Source organism: Rosa rugosa, chromosome 6 (genome assembly GCF_958449725.1).
Source record: "Rosa rugosa chromosome 6, drRosRugo1.1, whole genome shotgun sequence".
Taxonomy (NCBI): Eukaryota; Viridiplantae; Streptophyta; class Magnoliopsida; order Rosales; family Rosaceae; genus Rosa; species Rosa rugosa.
The window spans coordinates 26,110,062-26,128,979 of NC_084825.1; the positions used below are offsets into that span (position 1 = coordinate 26,110,062).

Here is an 18,918-nt window from a genome sequence, read left to right on the forward strand (position 1 = left end):
TCTAGTATATTTTAGACTGGACGGCTTATATTACGTGTGATCTTCTAGTTCTGAGTTTGGTTCTGTAGTGTTCGATATCTGTTATGCTTTTTGTTCTTCTAGTGTGAACTCCTGGTGAGCTGCTGCTGTAGTAGAACTATTTTGTTTGAGTTTTAGTGAATTTTTTTTTTTCAAAAAACATAAAGAAAAATAAAACTTGAAAGGCCATAACATTGACGGTTAAAGGTTATCAGAATGTCCCTTAGTTTATGTTTGAGCACCGAGACAAGTTGTAGATTAGACTATAGAGTATAAAGATCTTGAAAACTTATGTTTGAATGCCCGATAACTGGCCTCGAAGTTTTTGCATGGTTTTGCATGTAAGGCTACGGAAGGGTTGATTTGATGTAGGGAGCAGCCTGAGCAGATTTTAACTTTTCTGTAATAGTGGTCCGTCAACAATGCGAAAATGCATTGATCATTTGCCCTGTTTACTCTGTGCAAGCAAGGTATATACCCACTTCATAGATGTAATTGACGGGATTTCATGAACTAATTTCAATAGTTCTTGGGGATTCTTTGTTTCATGAATAACTACCGGTCCTATGCTTCGGGCTGTGATATACTGGCTTTTATATCACCATGATTGAAGTTACCATAAGTCAGGCACCGTATGCCCATCTTTCACTGATGCAAGCTGATTCTTTGTGACAGGACACTCAAATTTGTTTTTGGCATTTCATCTAACAACTTAGGAGCACAAACCAATATTTAAAACTATCAATCAAGGACGTTGATCCATAAAAGCATTACCCAGTGTTAATAAGAGGCAAATTGGCGCATATCCATGTGGGCTATGATCATAGCATTAGTGAAGAACTGGAAGTGCTTTTGGACAAAGGAAATTATGGAAACGTACGTTTGCTAATAGAGTTGTTTTTGTGTATCACAAGGACGTACACCCGTAAAAGTAATGTGAAGGGTTGACGCATAAAACCCCTCTAAGTTGAGGTTGTGCGGCTCTGATGCTTCACATTGCTTGCCGTCTTTAGAGGGCGTTTTGGAGCATACGTTTGGTAATAGAGTTGTTTGTGTGTGTCACAAGGACGTTGACCCATAAAAGCATAACCTAAATGGAGGTTGTGCCGCATGCTTCACATTGCATTCCGTCTTTAGAGGGCGTTTTAGAATTTGGAGCATACGTTTGCTAATAGTGTTGTTTGTGTGTGTTTTCTTGTCCTCTCTATCTTTTTTTTTTTTTTTTTTTTTTTTGTTAAGTATACAATCTGTTTATATCACCATGATTGCAGTAACCTATCTCTTTTTTTTAGTTCCTGTTGCAGAAGCCACTACTCTTCGAGATAGACTCCTAAGGAGACTCAAAACTCATCATTAACTGTGTCAAAAAGAGGATCCAACTACCATGGAGAGTGCTCAACACATTAGAGATATTTGACAGCTAGTCGGCTTATTTGATTGAATTTCCATTAGTCATGTCTATAGAGAGGCAAATTTTGCACAAATGCGCTTGCGAATTTAGGTCATAAATTTGGAAAAGGCCGTATTTGGACTAACTCCATCCCTAGTGAAGTTTCTAGAGTTATTTTATTTGATGTTGTAAACCTTGGTTACCCAAGGGGCATTCACCTATAATATAGTTTTTTTTTTCGTAAAAAAATAAAATAAAAATAAAAAAGAACATGATTGCAGTAATCATAAATCAGGCTGGTCACCGCATGAAAAGTTGATTCTTTCTCACACGGCACTATCAATCAAGGACGTTAACCCATAAATTTAATTACTTGTCAAAATGTTTTAATCTTGGATTAAATTATGTTTAGTCCCTGTACTATTACCATTTTTCCGTTTCAGTCCCTGACATTCTCAATTAATCTGAAAAGTCCCTAACGTCAAAATTTCCGTCTGATTGGTCCCTCCCGCGTCAAATTAGGTGTTGGCCTTAGGTGAAATGTCCAATATACCCCTCTGTTATTTTTTTTTTCTTTTTAATTTCTTTTTCTCCTTTTTTTTTCTTTTTCCTTTTTAATTTCTTTTTTTCCTTTTTTCCTTTTTTTCTTTTTAATTTCTTTTTTGCTTTTTCTTCTTTTTTTCTTGTTCCTTTTTAATTTTTTTTTTTTTTTTTTTTTTCGTTTTGCCTACTTTCTCCTTCCTCAACCCACCAATCCCATTCCGATCAAACTCCACAACCCATCTGTTTCTCTCCCCAAATTGAAACCAAACCCCGCAAAGACCTAGCTTGGCGGTGCAGAGATGGACATCGAGCAAAAGCAAGAGGCTAGGAGCTGATCGATCACTTCTTCACCTTCTCTGAAGCCATCTCCCTCTGTTGGGATCCGCCCTCGCCTCCATCGTCGCAGACGCCATCTCCCAAAAACAAGCATATCCCAATCAGCTCGGAAATTCGCCGCTAAACCACTCCCCTCTTGTTTTCACAGCCTACTTCTCTCTCTCCCACTCAAATCTCACTTTTTCAGACCCTGAGGTTTTTGGGTCTTGCTCAAAATGGTGATTTGGATTTTGGGTCTAGTTGAAATGATGGTTTTTGATGGCCAAGTTGACCAAAACCAGAAGTGAAGAAGAAGAATAGTGATGGAAAAGAAAAACGGCTGCCGGCGTGGAGAACAATAATTGGGGTTTCGGGTCGATCTGGATTGGTTCGCCGACGTGGCGCTATCGATGCAGCAGGATACGATGGTCATTAAAAAGGAAAAAGAAAAAAGAAAAAAGGAAAAAAAAGAAATTAAAAAGGAAAAATAAAAAATAAAAAAGCAAAAAGAAATTAAAAAGGAAAAAGAAAAAAGAAAAAAAGGAAAAAAAGAAATTAAAAAGGAAAAAGAAAAAAAAGGAGAAAAAAAATTAAAAAGGAAAAAGAAATAACAGAGGGGTATATTGGACATTTCACCTAAGGCCAACTCCTAATTTGACGCGGGAGGGACCAATCAGACGGAAATTTTGACGTTAAGGACTTTTCAGATTAATTGAGAATATCAGGGACTGAAACGAAAAAATGGTCATAGTACAGGGACTAAACATAATTTAATCCTTTAATCTTCTAAGGTCATTTCTGTCAAAATTTTTAATTTTGGCTAACAAAGCCTCTTTTCTTAATAATAGTATAGATAAATAAAGATATAAATGGAAAAATCAAAGTTTGGTTTTCAATGTACTAAATACCTGATTTTCGATGGTAGTGGAGTTTATGTGATATACAATTAATGAGAAATATTCAAAAGAAAATGTTGGAGGAGAAAGTCACTATCATTCTTTTGAACGGATAAAGACTAATATCTTGGTCACGTGTGCAATCATTTTACAACTGAAAGCTAGTCCAATTCAAGGATGTTTCCTATTTTAGCAATTACATTAATAAAAAATATGTGGTCTAGAGAGACCAATTAAGACCCACGTATGAAGAGTGCGTTTAATTAAGGGAGGACATTTTCTTTTGTTTCAACTGTCCCAGAATTTGAAACTTGATGAAGGAAGTCGACCCTCTTAGAACCGATTCTTATATATATGGACATATATAGAAGGGAACTGTGACTTGGGGTTCCAGAGTTACACACTAGTGTAGACTTTGACCGGTGCTTGTATAAACTTTGCCACCAAACACCAACGGCCTAGTGGAAGGAGAAACTCTTTCAATATGCGTCTACTTCAACTTATTGGGGGTACTCGTTTTCTGGCAATGTAGAAGGAATCATGGAAGAAGTTACGGGTTTGTTTTATTTCTGTCCTCCCAAGTGTCTCCTCCTATATGATCGACTTCTGTTTCTATATCACAAGCACTAAACTGTAATTAATCACCGGAACAAACAATTGCCAATGTCATTACAACCAGCAATGTGCGATATATCCATGGACATTGCAGTGCCCAGTGTGATCTGCATGTGACTGTGAAGCGTTAGAATGTCCCACGTGTGAATCGGCAGTGTCGATGGAGCCACTACCGCTGCTTCAGTGAGTCCGATCTTCATCGAAGCTCAATTAGAAGCTGCTTCCTCTTCCAATTCTTTACATTCAACTCTTTCATGAGATTCATTTAAGCCTATCCCATAGGCAAAGTCAAGTTCGTGCCTACATTCCAAGTTTCCACTACATCTGCTAATGCTTTTAAAGGAGATCCATTAAGCTGACAATCTTCCACCCCCAGCAACAACAACCCAACTAATTATAGGATCATCAATGACCTGCTGAAAGAACTCTTATATCTGTCCTAGTTCGCACGCATGATGTAGATATATCGGTTGGATCTGGCCATTTGCTAAAGATAGAAACATGTTCGACTTCTAGATGGAAAACAAGACTTCTTTTTTTTCGATAATCGAGCCAGTAGGGCGAATATAATTAATCAAAAGCCAGAATAGGCCGTTACATACCCTTCCGCTGCCATTTAGACAGACAAGAAGATAGTGGTAGTACCCACAATGGTACATAGAAAATAGACTCACTCATTGTACAATCGATACGTAGACATAGCGGGAATCCCCCTTTGGTACTACGCCGGAGGCGCTAGAGAGATCCGGCCCTCCCAACCTAACTCTTTAACCAATAAACCTAGTTGCCTAGAGACCTCAATTCGTGTACAACTAGATCCACTGAGACTTAGTCGACAGGACCAGACCAAATGCAAAGACTTGATGCACAAAGGTGCCTAGACTGTCCCTGAAAACGAAACACTACTGTAAATAGACAAAACTAAAAACATAGAAAATGGCTTAGGGCTAAAACAACCCTAGCCTAAATAGAAGGCCCACTTAGGGCAGCCACAAAGAGAAGAGCCCAACTCAAGGTCCAGCAAGTCAGGGTTGACCCAAGCCCAGTCCACCCGTCCACCACGCCTGCAGCCGCCTGTGCAGCTCCGCCCAAGGGTCCCGTCACCACGAACCCGCGCCGCCCAAGAGCCTCGCCACGATGCCAACTGCACCACGAGCCACGCCGCCGATCTCCACCAAGCCAGCACTTCCCCGAGCCCCGCAAGCCACAGTCAATGCACCAGCCCCAAGACCCACACACCGCCCCATCGTCCAACCGCATCCAGATCCACGCCGACGGGTCTCGCCGTCCCTGCACAGAAGCCACAGACGCCCAGAAAGGCCTTCCAAACCTGCCATCAAAGCCAACTTCCCAAACTCCAAGCAAAACCTCCTCTTCCGATCACAGCCCCGGGCTTTGAAGTACCCATCCGGCAGTCAGCCAAGAGACGACGCGGCGAAGCCGGCGCTATCCATGGCCGCCGCCGGACAGGGAACAGTTTGTCGGGGAGGTTGTGCTCTCACTTGCGGGGCTAGGTTTTTCACTAAATTAGTTGAGAAGATGGAAAACAAGACTTCTTAAATCAGAATTCAGTGAAGATAAATGAAATGTTCTAACAAGGGAAGAACAAGTTTCTAGTGAATCGTATGTAACATCTGCTTCTCCAAGAATTAATCACAAAGCACTAACAAGAAGAAAAAGCCAAGTGTATGTACAACTAAGGTTCAAAGCCTACAACTTGAGAAGACATCAAATAATAAATTCTTTATTATTGAATTGGCAGTTTATCTTCACATGAATAAATCTATCTATTCATCACAGTGCATCTGAAACTATTAGCTCAGGAGGTGATGTATCCATTGCTCAACAATTGTGGGAGACCCATACCACGGTCTTAAGATACAGACTACTACAATGTATACTACAGCAGTAGCCAATTAATTTACCCAAAAGTAGAGATGGTTTCATAAAGTATATCCATTCATATAAGAACACAAGCAAATCTGAGAGCACCAAACAGGAACAATTTGAGTTTTACCTCCCAGCGATACATACATATTTCAGTTCAGGAGTGTAAACAGCTTTTGAGCAATTCTTTTCAACATAATACAGGAGTCCCCTTGTTTGATCAATAACCCCTGACACACCTTTTGGAGGTGGTCTGCACAGAATATAGGTGACAATTATACGTCAGGAAGAAATTTGAATTAAGCTTTTGTCGATGGAAACACATAAGATAATATAACATGTTATCAGTAAGCAAGCAGCCCTCAAAGACACGGTCAGAGGGATCCAGAATTCTTAGCAAGAACTTATCATGAAAAAATTTAAAAACTTACTGGTGGGGGGTTCCAAGAGTCAATAACAGGGAAATATCTGATTTCCCATATTCTTCCATGTAGAGACGTGCAAGCCATCCTCCTGCTGAATGTCCAACTAGGGATAAAGGTCCACGATACTTCAGAATACCAACAATAAGGTTGGAATAAATCAAATAACTCAAACTCAAGTGGTCAAGTATTACCCTTAAACCTACAAAGAGTGCACAAGTTCAATCTGTAGGTTAATTGGTCTACTAAAGCCCAGTTCATTTTTCCACTAACAAGGTCTAATTGTGACAGTAAACATATGATGCCTTCTACCTAAGAAAATGCTGCTAATTGTATTGCGAAATCTGGTAACAGCTATTACTATTGGGTACAAGCCACAAGCCCACAAAATTCAAACGTGCTAAAGGTATCTTCAAACCTGAGCCTGGGAATTCCTCAATTCCAATATCAAGCAAGATGTGGTATCATACTAAGAGTTTGACAGATAAGAAACTAATTATCTTTTAGCATCTTCTTAGTCTAGTAGAACATGGTTCACACATTGTGGAGGCCTGTGTTTCTACTGGGTTTAAGGAACAAGAGCTGAGGAGCCCGGACCTTGTGGCCTTGGAATATGCTGATCTTAATCTCACCCACAATGTTTCCCAGGTCTGTGTTTTTGTTCATATAGTCCTTTCCTTTTCGTTTGGGGAAGCAAGAAAAAAGATTATATTTTTGATGTAAAGCTCTTTTTTTTTTTTTTGGTTACAGAAGCTCATATTTTTTTTTTTGTTGGGTTGTAATTTTCGAATTGCAGGAACTGGGTCACGTCAGAATTAGGCAACATGTGAACCCACTTAGCTCTTCTTTATCTGTATGTGACTCTCAGGGTGTTCTTCTTTTTCTTTCTTGCTTATGTAAGAGGGTTTATTAGCTGCAGATGAAAATTTTGATGGCATTGTCAATAATAGGTAGACCTGTAAATGGACCGGATTTGGATCGGATCGACCTAAATCCAAATCCGTTTACTTAAAAAAAAATTCGATCCAAACCCGCTTCGTTAACCCGGCGGATCGTTGATAGCTCGATCCAAATCCGTATCCGCCGGGTTAACGGATACCCGATCCGCTAATCCGACCCGTTATAATTTCAAATATTTTAAAATTTTAAATAGTAATATTAAATTTATATCATGATACCTCATAAGATATTAATAAAATATTAGAACAACATGAAAAGTATCACCAAAAGTAGAATTACATTATCAAAATTCTTAATGCTTCTTGGATTCTTGGGTGATAGATTGTCCCTTAGATTTCTGCAAAAAAATTGTATTAGAAATTCTTCATATTTTATATTTTATATTTTTAAAAAATAATAATATATTAATAAAAAAATAATATTTTATTATTACAAAAACGGGCCGGATCATTAACGGATCGGATTGACCTAGATCCGTATTTGATCCGTTAAATAAACGGGTTAACGGATTCGGATCATTAACGGATCAACGGATCAAAACTTTCGATCCAAACCCGTCCAATAGTCATGGATATGGAGCGGGTCCGGATCAAAATCCGGTCCATTTACAGGTCTAATAATAGGTGCCTCTTGAAGCTTTAGTAATCTTTTTTTGTTAATTGGGTAGGTGCCTGTGGAAGTGCCTGATTGGAATCAAGTGTTCAGGGACCCAACATTGCCGCTCATGGTGGACATTGGAAGTGGTACCCTTCTTGTTCTTTTACTAATGAGACTCGTTCCTCTCTCATGTTTATCTGTAGCTGTAGTCCTAGTGCTTCTTGATTATGAGCAATTGGCTTTTCCTTTACATTTTGGTTGTTCAATATAATGACAAGAATGACGATTCTGCAAACAGAACCGACAATTTGTTGGGGATTTAATAGTTCCTTTCTTGAGCATTTAGTTCATTACAATCTGCCTTCCCAAGGATAAATATGGCCATGAGTCTCTGTTGGCCATTATCTCAAAAGTAGAGAACTTCACGTAGTTTATTGGAGCTTAGCAAATATGATTTCCATCTCTTTTATGATTTTTCATAATGTTTGTCGTCTTTTTGGTCATGCACTGAGAATAAGCAAAAGGTACTCTTGTTATTGGCTTCTTTGTGGGCTTCAGTCTCTTCCTAGTTCAGTGATTGTTCCTTTTAAGCTGTTTGTTTAAGTTGGAGTACTGCCGGTTTAGCTTCTTAGAATTATGCTTTGTGTTATTGTTTTTGCTCCGCTAGCTCTCTCAATTGTGTGTTTGTAGCTCTCTGAGATTAGTGGTTTTCTTATCAATTGCTTTGTACATTCTTCCTTTTCGTTTTGTTTTTTGGTAATATTTTCTGTTTCTTATTTATAAAAAAAAAAAAAACATATAAATAAATAAGATAGTTTGAGAAAAAAAAATTGTTTAAGGCTATCATTACTCAATTTTTATCAAGCACTGCTGAAGGAGTGAAGAGAGTATGCAGATAAGGTGAGCATCCTTAATATTGTAAGGCCTTGAATCTTTGTTTTTGGAGGATAGATGGATAAGGTACATATACAACTATAATGCATGATCTGACGTTAGTAGTTTACATGCACTTTCTTGAGTGTTCAGAATGACAATTTTGGGCAGTGGCGTAGCTACAGTAGGGCGAGAAGGGTCAAATGACCCTCCTCAATTTTTGAAATTAGCGCATGATTGGCTAATATATACACAACTGCATACATATAATATATTTAATATCATGTTTGACCCTTCTGAGTTCTGACATAAAGGCAAAAAAATTGTTTTTAAATGCTTTGGCCCATTCACCCACAAGTTTTGACGGATTCCATGATAGTCTAGGTTTTTAATTAAATATTAGTCCTATATATAGTTATATAAAGGCATACTTTATTCATACCACAATAGTTTAAGTACTTAATTAATGAATAATCATTTAGTTCTATATCTATATAAACTTAGTTATATACACTTTGATTTTGTCTTCTGCTCGTGCTCTCTATGCTGTTTTCTCTCGCAGTGTTTTTTTTTTTTTTTGTCCTTCTTCTTCTTCTTCTTCTTCTCAGTATCTTTACGAACGGCAAATTATCTTTAAAACTATGAAACATATCATAAGAGAAAAGCGTGTTCGTTTAGTACTATTTTAATTCTGACCCTCCTAATTAAGATTTCTGGCTACGCCACTGATTTTGGGCATTATATTCTTGATTACCTGACAATGGTTTTTGCTTCTTCTCAAAATAAAATAAAGAGAGAAGAAATAACTGATGAGGGTTGTGTTCTTGTATGAGGACAAGTTGTAGAGTAGCATGCGTGCAAATGCAATAGTATGTGAAAATACAATGTAGTTCTTTACAATTGAGGCTTCTTTGAGTTCTATAATGGTGAAGACGTGAGGTAGTGATTCATGTTCTAAGCTTACATATTTAAGCAAAACGTATATTGTTTAAGCCTAGTGTCAGAAATTTGGTAGATTTTAAAAGAAATTTTAACAGTAAGGAGGCTAGATTGCTGGTTTTGTTAGAAAGAGTCAGCTTGGTGGGTTCAAGATTGGATGACGGGAGATGGAAGCTGGTTCCTTCTTCTGTAATTCCTTTTCTGTGATTTCTGATTGATGATCTTTCAAAACAATTTTCTGTCCTGCAAATTCTATCTGCAAAGCTAAACTTCCATCGAAGGTCAAGGTTTTAGGCTACTTGGTACCACATGTGTCAGATGTCAAGTGACGGGATAGAGTGTCAATCATGTTTTTAAGAACTGTCGAGTTTCTTCTCTTCTACGGAAGAATTTATTTAGGGAGGCTGGGGTGAGTTCGGAGACCCCAGCAGGGAGTCCTGGTCTTTTTTATTGCTTTTGGCTAGGGGGAAGAAGGCAAAAGTTCTGTTTGGACCCAAAATAAGTATTTTGGCCTGACAAGGCACGTCTTGGAGAAATTGAGCCAATGTCAGTGGCTCAAGCTATATATTGTCGACAAGTTCGAAATATATATTTAGAGGCTAAATAAAGCCTACTATGGAAGCATGCATGGAAGCATGAAAAGTCAACTTTAGCACATTTTCCTACTTCGGCTAGGAGAAACCGAGCTAAACAGAATGAGCGGCCGCCTGACCAAATGAACTTGAAATGAGCTGAAACTCTGCAGATCCATTCTAGACAGCCCAAGGATCATTTCTTATGAAGAGTGCCAGAGCTAGTTTTGAGTGGAAGGCCTTCAAACAATCAATCCAATTTTCTGCAGAAGCAAAACTGGAAAACTGGACCTGTAAGAGGTCCAGCAGCATTTCCGGCCCAACCACATGGAAATAAATTCTGAAAATTTACCACAATAATCTACATTCATGGTGGATCATTTCATATGAAGAAATCGAAGGTTGAATCTGAGTTCTTAGTGGAGATAAAAATTGAAGGATAAGGGAGCAGAAAATGACTTAAACCTAACAAATTCCATTAAGTGTTTAAGTATTCAAACCTAACATTCCATTAATGTTTAGTGTTAAAACCTAACCCATTATGAGTTGTTTAAGGCCAAATAGTGTTGCTTGGAAGCCTATATATAGAGGCTACAACAAGTATCATCTGACCAATTCAAACAACAACACAATTCAACAACATCTCTAAGATGATCTAAGTTCTCTCTAGAGCAACCTCTCTAAGAGCAACTCCTCTCCTTCTCTTTCTCTTAACGGTGATCACACTCCTAGTCCTAGTCTTCTCAGAAGCCGACTTTCAGTGCCACCAAACCCTCTGTCAACGTACTTCGGTCCTAGTCTCCTCGGGAGCCGACGGTAGTGCCGCGACCACAACGGTTACAGAACCAGCCAAGCAAGGGTAACGCCCTAGCAACCCAGCCAAGCTAAGGTCACGCTTTAGCAAGTTCTCTCTACTTCCCGGTGGTTCTCGCTCTGCTCGATCTACAACATCGAGTATCGATTGTGATTTTCAAGAAGCTCAGCAAAAGTCCTCACCAGGAGGCACAAAGAATCCCACGACGAGGTTGGTGCTCTCCTCGTCCACAATCGCTTGATAGAAGTCAGGTCAAGGGACACCCCCGACGACCGCACCCGAACGGTGCTGGCACGCCCGCGCAAGAAAAGAGACTGTTGACCAGCTGCAGCAAAATTGGAGCCAAACATTTTGGCACGCCCAGTGGGACCACATCAGAAGTTTTTCTCTTGAAGCACATTCAACCACTGGCCTTCAAAACAAACATTTTGGCACGCCGAGTGGGACTACACTAGAGTCTTTTTGCATTTGTTCGCCATCATTGAGATGCCAGGGGAAAATCTTTACCAAAAGAAATTCCTAAAGTGAATAGATGGTCAATGTTGCCACCACTAGCGATACTGCCATTAATGATGAGTTTATGCCTATTCCCATTCCAGAGGGGGCAAGCATTGAGGAACAGCTGGCGATCATCATGGCCAACGTCGAGAGGCATAAAGAAAAGCGAGCCATGGACATGGCCAGTTTGATCACAAAAACAAAGCAGAGGTTTCGCGATTGGGACCAACAAATTGAGCAGAACGCTCGAGAAGTTAGAGAACAATTCCATAAGCCTTTCTTGAGCAGTGACAAACAGACCACTCAACATGCCGCGAACATCACATCTGAGTTCACAACCTTACGCGAGGAAGGTTCCAGCTTGGCTAATTCGCAGCAAGGCGAATTGGAACGTCAAAAACCTGCTCGGGAAGAGGTCATTTCTGAGACTAACTTGCCTATAGGTGGCAATCAACCTAAGGATCTCACTAGTGAGTCACAGCCTTACACAGAGGTTGTGCATGGAAAAGGTCATCAACAAGATTGTTCTTCTGACAATACAATTGTCTCTGAACAAATATCTGATTTCTCCACTGATCAAGCCAAATATGTGGCTACTGATCAGATGCATGGGGGGCAAGATATGACCCATGATCATCCCTTTGATCAAGAGAAGTTGGCGACAGTTGGCGACAAAGCCGATCTTGGGACACCGTCATCTCCCAAATTACAATTGAAGATCATGCCTCGTCAACCAACAAAGATACTTGGGGGGCAAGATTACCCCTCTCACGAGCCAAATTCCTCCAAATTCTTCAACGAGAAGTATCTTTGTTCTTTTCCTATAAGCTCTCACAGGAGGGATTTTTACCCTACAAAATTTGATACATCGGAGCTTGGAATGAAGCATAGATGGCCTCCCCCATGGTCTTCTAGAGGTTAGCCAAACGTGTCGCTGCTGGCTCCTTGCTTTGTTGTTAATTTCCTGTCAGTTTTCAGTTTTTTACCTTTATTTTCATAGTTAAAAAAAAAAAAAAAAAAAAAATTGAATTGGGTAAGGTGTTGTGAATCATAACGGAATAGGTGAAGTCTCTTTTGTTAATATTGGCCTAAACTCCTTATTGGTGCCTAGTTCAGGGCCCTTAAGGTTAAGGGCGGCTTTTATTAACACTTGTTGAACTGTCTTCACAGTTATGACCTTTCTCATCTTAGTAAGTATAGCCTATGTGAAATGGTGTCTAGAAAGGGGACAACGTTCATGACAGGTTCTTGAATCCAGAAGTGCGTGCAAATGGGCCTAAACCACTATGTGGGAGTAGCTCATGCCAAAATGGATTCTGCCTCTCTTGTTCGCCCTCCCCCACCTGGCCATTTCAGTAAGGTTGCCCAAAGGATTTGACAGAAAATTTGTGTCTAGGCGACTATACTTGGGCCGCATGTCTAAACCTTGATTCACATTGTCTTATTGAATTCAGCTACTTATTAAAAAAAAAAAAAAAAAAAAAATTAGTGCGATCCAAAAATTACTGAGGAGTCAAAACACTGAGGGATTAATTTATTAGCCAGTCTCTTCGCATGCATAAGCCTTCGTGGGAAATTCTAGTGTTCCTACACTCGCGAAGCCCATTCATGAAGGCCTGTTTTTGAGGCCCATAATCGTTTCTTCGCTACGCCTAGCAACACTAGGGGGGCAACACTATACAATACTAAGCCCATTTAGCATAATGTCAAAAAAAAAAAAAAAAAAAAAAATACAGAAAGAGTTTCAAATTTGTGCGTCGCGGAGGATGCAAAAATTGTGTTCTTGCCTAAACAGTGGCTTGAACTTTTTGATATATTTAGAGGCCTATATGGAAACAGTCAAGCCAATACAAGTGGCTTTGGAGCAACAACATTATAAGAGTAGTGCTGATTCAAGACCTCTTCAGTCAAGACGAAGACCTTTGACTTCGAGGTCTGGGGGGCAATGTTTGGACCCAAAATAAGTATTTTGGCCTGACAAGGCACGTCTTGGAGAAATTGAGCCAATGTCAGTGGCTCAAGCTATATATTTTCGACAAGTTCGAAATATATATTTAGAGGCTAAATAAAGCCTACTATGGAAGCATGGAAGCATGAAAAGTCAACTTTAGCACATTTTCCTACTTCGGCTAGGAGAAACCGAGCTAAACAGAATGAGCGGCCGCCTGACCAAATGAACTTGAAATGAGCTGAAACTCTGCAGATCCATTCTAGACAGCCCAAGGATCATTTCTTATGAAGAGTGCCAGAGCTAGTTTTGAGTGGAAGGCCTTCAAACAATCAATCCAATTTTCTGCAGAAGCAAAACTGGAAAACTGGACCTGTAAGAGGTCCAGCAGCATTTCCGGCCCAACCACATGGAAATAAATTCTGAAATTTTACCACAATAATCTACATTCATGGTGGATCATTTCATATGAAGAAATCGAAGGTTGAATCTGAGTTCTTAGTGGAGATAAAAATTGAAGGATAAGGGAGCAGAAAATGACTTAAACCTAACAAATTCCATTAAGTGTTTAAGTATTCAAACCTAACATTCCATTAATGTTTAGTGTTAAAACCTAACCCATTATGAGTTGTTTAAGGCCAAATAGTGTTGCTTGGAAGCCTATATATAGAAGCTACAACAAGTATCATCTGACCAATTCAAACAACAACATCTCTAAGATGATCTAAGTTCTCTCTAGAGCAACCTCTCTAAGAGCAACTCCTCTCCTTCTCTTTCTCTTAACGGTGATCACACTCCTAGTCCTAGTCTTCTCAGAAGCCGACTTTCAGTGCCACCAAACCCTCTGTCAACGTACTTCGGTCCTAGTCTCCTCGGGAGCCGACGGTAGTGCCGCGACCACAACGGTTACAGAACCAGCCAAGCAAGGGTAACGCCCTAGCAACCCAGCCAAGCTAAGGTCACGCTTTAGCAAGTTCTCTCTACTTCCCGGTGGTTCTCGCTCTGCTCGATCTACAACATCGAGTATCGATTGTGATTTTCAAGAAGCTCAGCAAAAGTCCTCACCACGAGGCACAAAGAATCCCACGACGAGGTTGGTGCTCTCCTCGTCCACAATCGCTTGATAGAAGTCAGGTCAAGGGACACCCCCGACGACCGCACCCGAAAGGTGCTGGCACGCCCGCACAAGAAAAGAGACTGTTGACCAGCTGCAGCAAAATTGGAGCCAAACAAGTTCTTTGGGGTTGCAGTGTACTGGCTGTCATTTGGTTGCTCTGGATGGAAAGATATAGAAGGACTTATATAGGTATAGCTGTGGAGGAACTTTGGGAGAGTAATATTCTGATAACTCTTTGGCCTTCTGTTTCGGCAGCGTTCAAAGACTACAGTTTCTTATATTTTGCTAGATTGGTGACAGCAGTAGGCTAGGGTTATTGTTTCTTGGGCTGGTGTGTCTGAACCCTAGCTACTGTGGATGCACTTTTTTTTCCCTTCTGTTGTGAACCTGCTATTGATCAATAAAATAAACAAAACCTATCTATTTGAGAACAAACTATGCCTCCCAAAGGATAATACTATGAAATTGTGTCTGTACAGTTCCATGCACTGAAACTAAGCAAAAACACTGGTAACTTCTGCATGTTTTGTAAGATTATCATAATGTGTATGGTCTTTGTTTCATACAGCAAAACTAAGTAAAGATACTGCTTACTTTTGCATGTATTGTGACATTTGTTATAACTCATAACCTTTGTTCATATTATAGGTGTAGAATTTTGAATTTTTCTTTGATGTTTAAAGTTTTTTAATTTCATCGTTGTTAGAGAGAAAGAGAGTACTTATTTTCTTTCAATTATGACTTATCGATCTAACTATGTAACATTCTCAGGTAGTGGTAGATTTCTCATGTGGCTGGCGAAAAGAAACTTAGTTGTGAGGAATTATTTGGGACTGGAAATACGGCAGAAAGTATGGGAAAACTCCTTGGGCTAATTTTGATACACTTGAAAATTCTTCTGATTAAGTTGATGTATAACTTCTGGTCCTAATTCCTCCACTTTTAAGACAATATTACAACTTTGTTCAAACCACTAATGTACTGTTTTTGTTTTTCCTGATGCAGCTTGTCAAACGTGCTGATGTCTGGGTTAAGGAGCTGGGTCTTAGTAATATGTGAGGCCCTTGATCATATTAGGTGTTGAAACCTGTTGTATATTATTTGTTAGCAACTGATATGTTATATTTAACTCCATGCAGACATTTCATGTATGCAAATGCCACTACTTCATTTAATCAACTGGTGTCTACCTACCCTGGACCACTGATGCTTGTTTCAATCCTGGTGAGTTCACCTATCACACTGAAACAGTTAAGGATATACCTATTATGTAGTCCAAAAAGGTTCTTTACGTCTTTTCAACTTGTGAAAAAAAAAGAAAAAAAAGAAGTAGCTGCAGTAACATTATTTAAATGAATTCTTTGCTCATGTTTATATGCAGTGCCCAGATCCGTATTTTAAGAGAAAGCATCACAAGAGACGGGTTGTACAGAAGCCTTTAGTAGATTCCATTGTGAATAATTTAGCTCCCCACGGACAGGTTTGTCAACTATAGATTATGGCAAATAATGAAGCATCTAACAATTTTATGAAAAGTGACCATTAGGTCCATTACTTTTGTTAGTCGGGAAGGTTTCTATTACTTCGGACTCTTCTAGTTCTGAGTTTGGTCATGTAGTGCTCTATCTCTGTTGTACTATTGCTTCTTTTAGCGTCAACTCCTCGTCCGCTGTTTGTGTAGTTGTACTATTTTGTTTGAGTTTTAATGGAAGTTTCTTTCTTCAAAGGAAAAAAAAAAAAGACCATAACATCAGTAGTTAAAAAGGTTGTCAAGTTTAGTTTGTGCTTGAGGTCGAGAGTTATACAAATTATAGATTTATTAGTATTTAAATCTTGAAAGTCCCATCTTTGGAAGACGTCGGGGCTGGTCCATGGATTTTTTTTCCTTTTGCCGCATTTTGCTCAAAGGTTTGAAGGGAGGTGTCCCATAAATTGGCCAAATGTTTGCATGGTTTTTGATATAAGGGTAGGGAGCAGCCGAGCTACTTTAGTACTTTTTGACTTTTTCCTATGCTGCTATAAAAATACTGTAGGTGGATCCTATTTGTCATGCATAAACCAAATGGTCAAAAAATTAGAACCTTTTCTTCCTATGGATAAATGAATCTAAAGTGGGCATAATTATATGGCTGAGGTGCAAGTGTTAGGCTGGGTCGGGATAGGTCAATAGGATTGAATCTCCCCAACCCACAAACAAATGGAATTGTCGGTTCTATCATTTAAGTCCTCTATAGTGAGTATTGAATCTTTTGATGACTGATGTGTAACTCAATTCATGCTTACCCTATCCGCATAAACAAAACTTGAGAATCACAATATTGTTTAAATTTTTGGCATCCTCATTAGGACTGCCAAATACCTGACATGCTTGTCATATCCAAACTTAATTCTGTTGTAGTACCTCTGAGCTCACATGACAATATTAGGCCACATATCTCATTAATTCTGTTGTATACTGAGTCTTACATGGTTGTATGCAACTTCTATTTATTTATTTATTTATTTTTTAAAAAAAAAAATCCCTAGCCCACGCACCTTTACATATGCCATTGAGAATTTGAACCCATAACCTTTACAATGTTGGATTTATAACTTACCAACAGGTTATAGCTCACCGACATGGTTGTATGCAACTTGAGTTTCATTTATATAATCATTTCTAGGGACGCCATTAGTGACTAGTCATTTCCTAGATCATGTGAAATGACATCAAAGCTAATGCAAATACTGTTGTATCTGCGCCGGAAGTACGTGTTAACTTTATCCCTTAATAAGGACTAAAAGTTTTATCATGGTGGGTAAGTGCAGGGATTTCAATGGGATGTTGTGGTATCATACTTTTTTTTTTTTTTTGGGTGGTGCATGACTGCACGTGTGTATTGAGTCTTGTTAACTTTGTTTGTGTTATTTTCCCTTATATAAGGGATTACAATGAGGAGCTTCTTTAATTACTAATCCTTTCAATGTTATGAGCATGTCCTGGTGGCCGATTTTGTTTCTTGATTAGAGAACATTCAAGCTCTATTTCTCACAAAAACAAACTAAACCTCAAACTCATGCTTGTAAAAGTGCATGCCTTTTAGGGGATCTCTTTCAAAGTTTCAATGATTTTGGTTTCTCATCCAATAAGGGTGTGTTGTGTTGAAGAAATGATTCTTTATGTCATTAACTTACCTGCAGGCTTCAGTCATATATCTAATATTATGTCTGCGCAGGTGTTTATACAGTCCGATGTACTTGACATCGCACTTGAGATGAGAAACCAATTTGATTCTCTGCCCCATGTTCTGAAGCACATAGATGAAATCGAATCCAGCGTGTTGTGTGACAGTGAGGGATGGTTGTTGAGCAATCCAATAGGAAAAAGGACGGAAAGAGAAATTCATGCTGAATTTGAAGGGGCAAAAATTTACAGGAGAGTATACCAGAAAGTACAGAAGGCTATTGGATGAAGTAATGCGGAATCAAGTGAATGGTTTTTGATAGAGATTTTTGTAATGTGAAATGTGATCATCATTTGTAGAGTTGTTCACATCAAGTTTTATGAGGAAGTAGCATATAATCAGATTTAGTGTGACCCATCCATATCTAGCCTTTTTTTTTTTTTAATTATTACTGTAGCAGTATTCAAACTCAAAGAGGTACATCATAATCAGACTCAAGTGAGGCACAAGCATCTTCTGAAAATACAATTCTTGTGAAATACATGTATGCAGAAAAATATTCATGAGTGTAATTATGCAGAGTGATATCGACTTTTTGGATCCAAAACAGCAGATTTCATTGCAAACTTGCCATTGAAGAAAAGGTCCTAATTGAACTCGTAACATTTCTCACGTTTGTTGATTTTTACCCCTTAACTGTTCAGTTTTGACAAATTATACCTTTTTTTTTTCAATTTCGGTTGATTTAACTTTTTTTAAGAACTAGGGTAATTAAAAAAAAAATAACTAGGGTGAAATTTATAAAAGTTGGAAAGTTACTGGGGCAATCAGGTAATTTCACTTTTCTCACCATTCATATTTCTGTTACACTTGACCGTTAAGGCCTTTCCCATCGTCTTCAACACTAGTTCACACCATGCTGCTTCGCCGGAACCTCTCCCCCAAACCCTTCTCTCTCCTCCACTCAATCACCGCCGTCCCCTTCTCCACTTCCACCTCCTCCGCCGCCGTCGATTTCCTCCACTCCTACACCGTCACCCCTCCGATCCAAGACTGGCCCCACCACCTCCACCCAAAGCGCCTCATCTCCCTCATCACCCGCGAGCCCAAACTCGACCTCGCCCTCCAAATCTTCCACCACGCCTCCAAATACCACCCCGGATTTCACCATAACTACCACACCTACCACGCCATCATCCGCCGCCTCCTCCGCTCCCGCGCTTTTCACCTCATCGACCCCCTCCTCTCCGACCTCCGCGCTTTTACTACCATTTTGGGTGGTTGGTGCCAAGAGGGTGTTTGGTGAGATTTTGGACAGAGGGTGGTTTCCTGATGTGACTTCACATATTG

General features: G+C 39.4%; 1 protein-coding gene across 1 annotated transcript; it reads left to right on the top strand.

Annotated features, from left to right (window-relative positions):
- Positions 1-6,406: 6,406 nt before the first annotated feature.
- On the top strand, positions 6,407-18,013 carry LOC133716483 (uncharacterized). The gene is made up of 9 exons (XM_062143188.1): positions 6,407-6,433; positions 6,594-6,734; positions 6,883-6,939; positions 7,714-7,789; positions 15,176-15,255; positions 15,410-15,459; positions 15,544-15,628; positions 15,786-15,884; positions 17,620-18,013. Exons 1-9 carry the CDS (start codon positions 6,407-6,409, stop codon positions 17,854-17,856), a joined length of 852 nt encoding a protein of 283 aa, XP_061999172.1. The 3' UTR covers positions 17,857-18,013.
- The last annotated feature ends 905 nt before the right edge of the window (positions 18,014-18,918 follow it).

Bases quoted from the DNA above. Each gene is read 5' to 3' on its own strand.
- LOC133716483 (XM_062143188.1), top strand. From the start codon at position 6,407: ATGCTGCTAATTGTATTGCGAAATCTG. The intron at 7,790-15,175 runs GTACCCTTCTTG...TAACATTCTCAG, and splicing joins CATGGTGGACATTGGAAGTG to GTAGTGGTAGATTTCTCATG. The intron at 15,256-15,409 runs GTATGGGAAAAC...TTCCTGATGCAG, and splicing joins GACTGGAAATACGGCAGAAA to CTTGTCAAACGTGCTGATGT.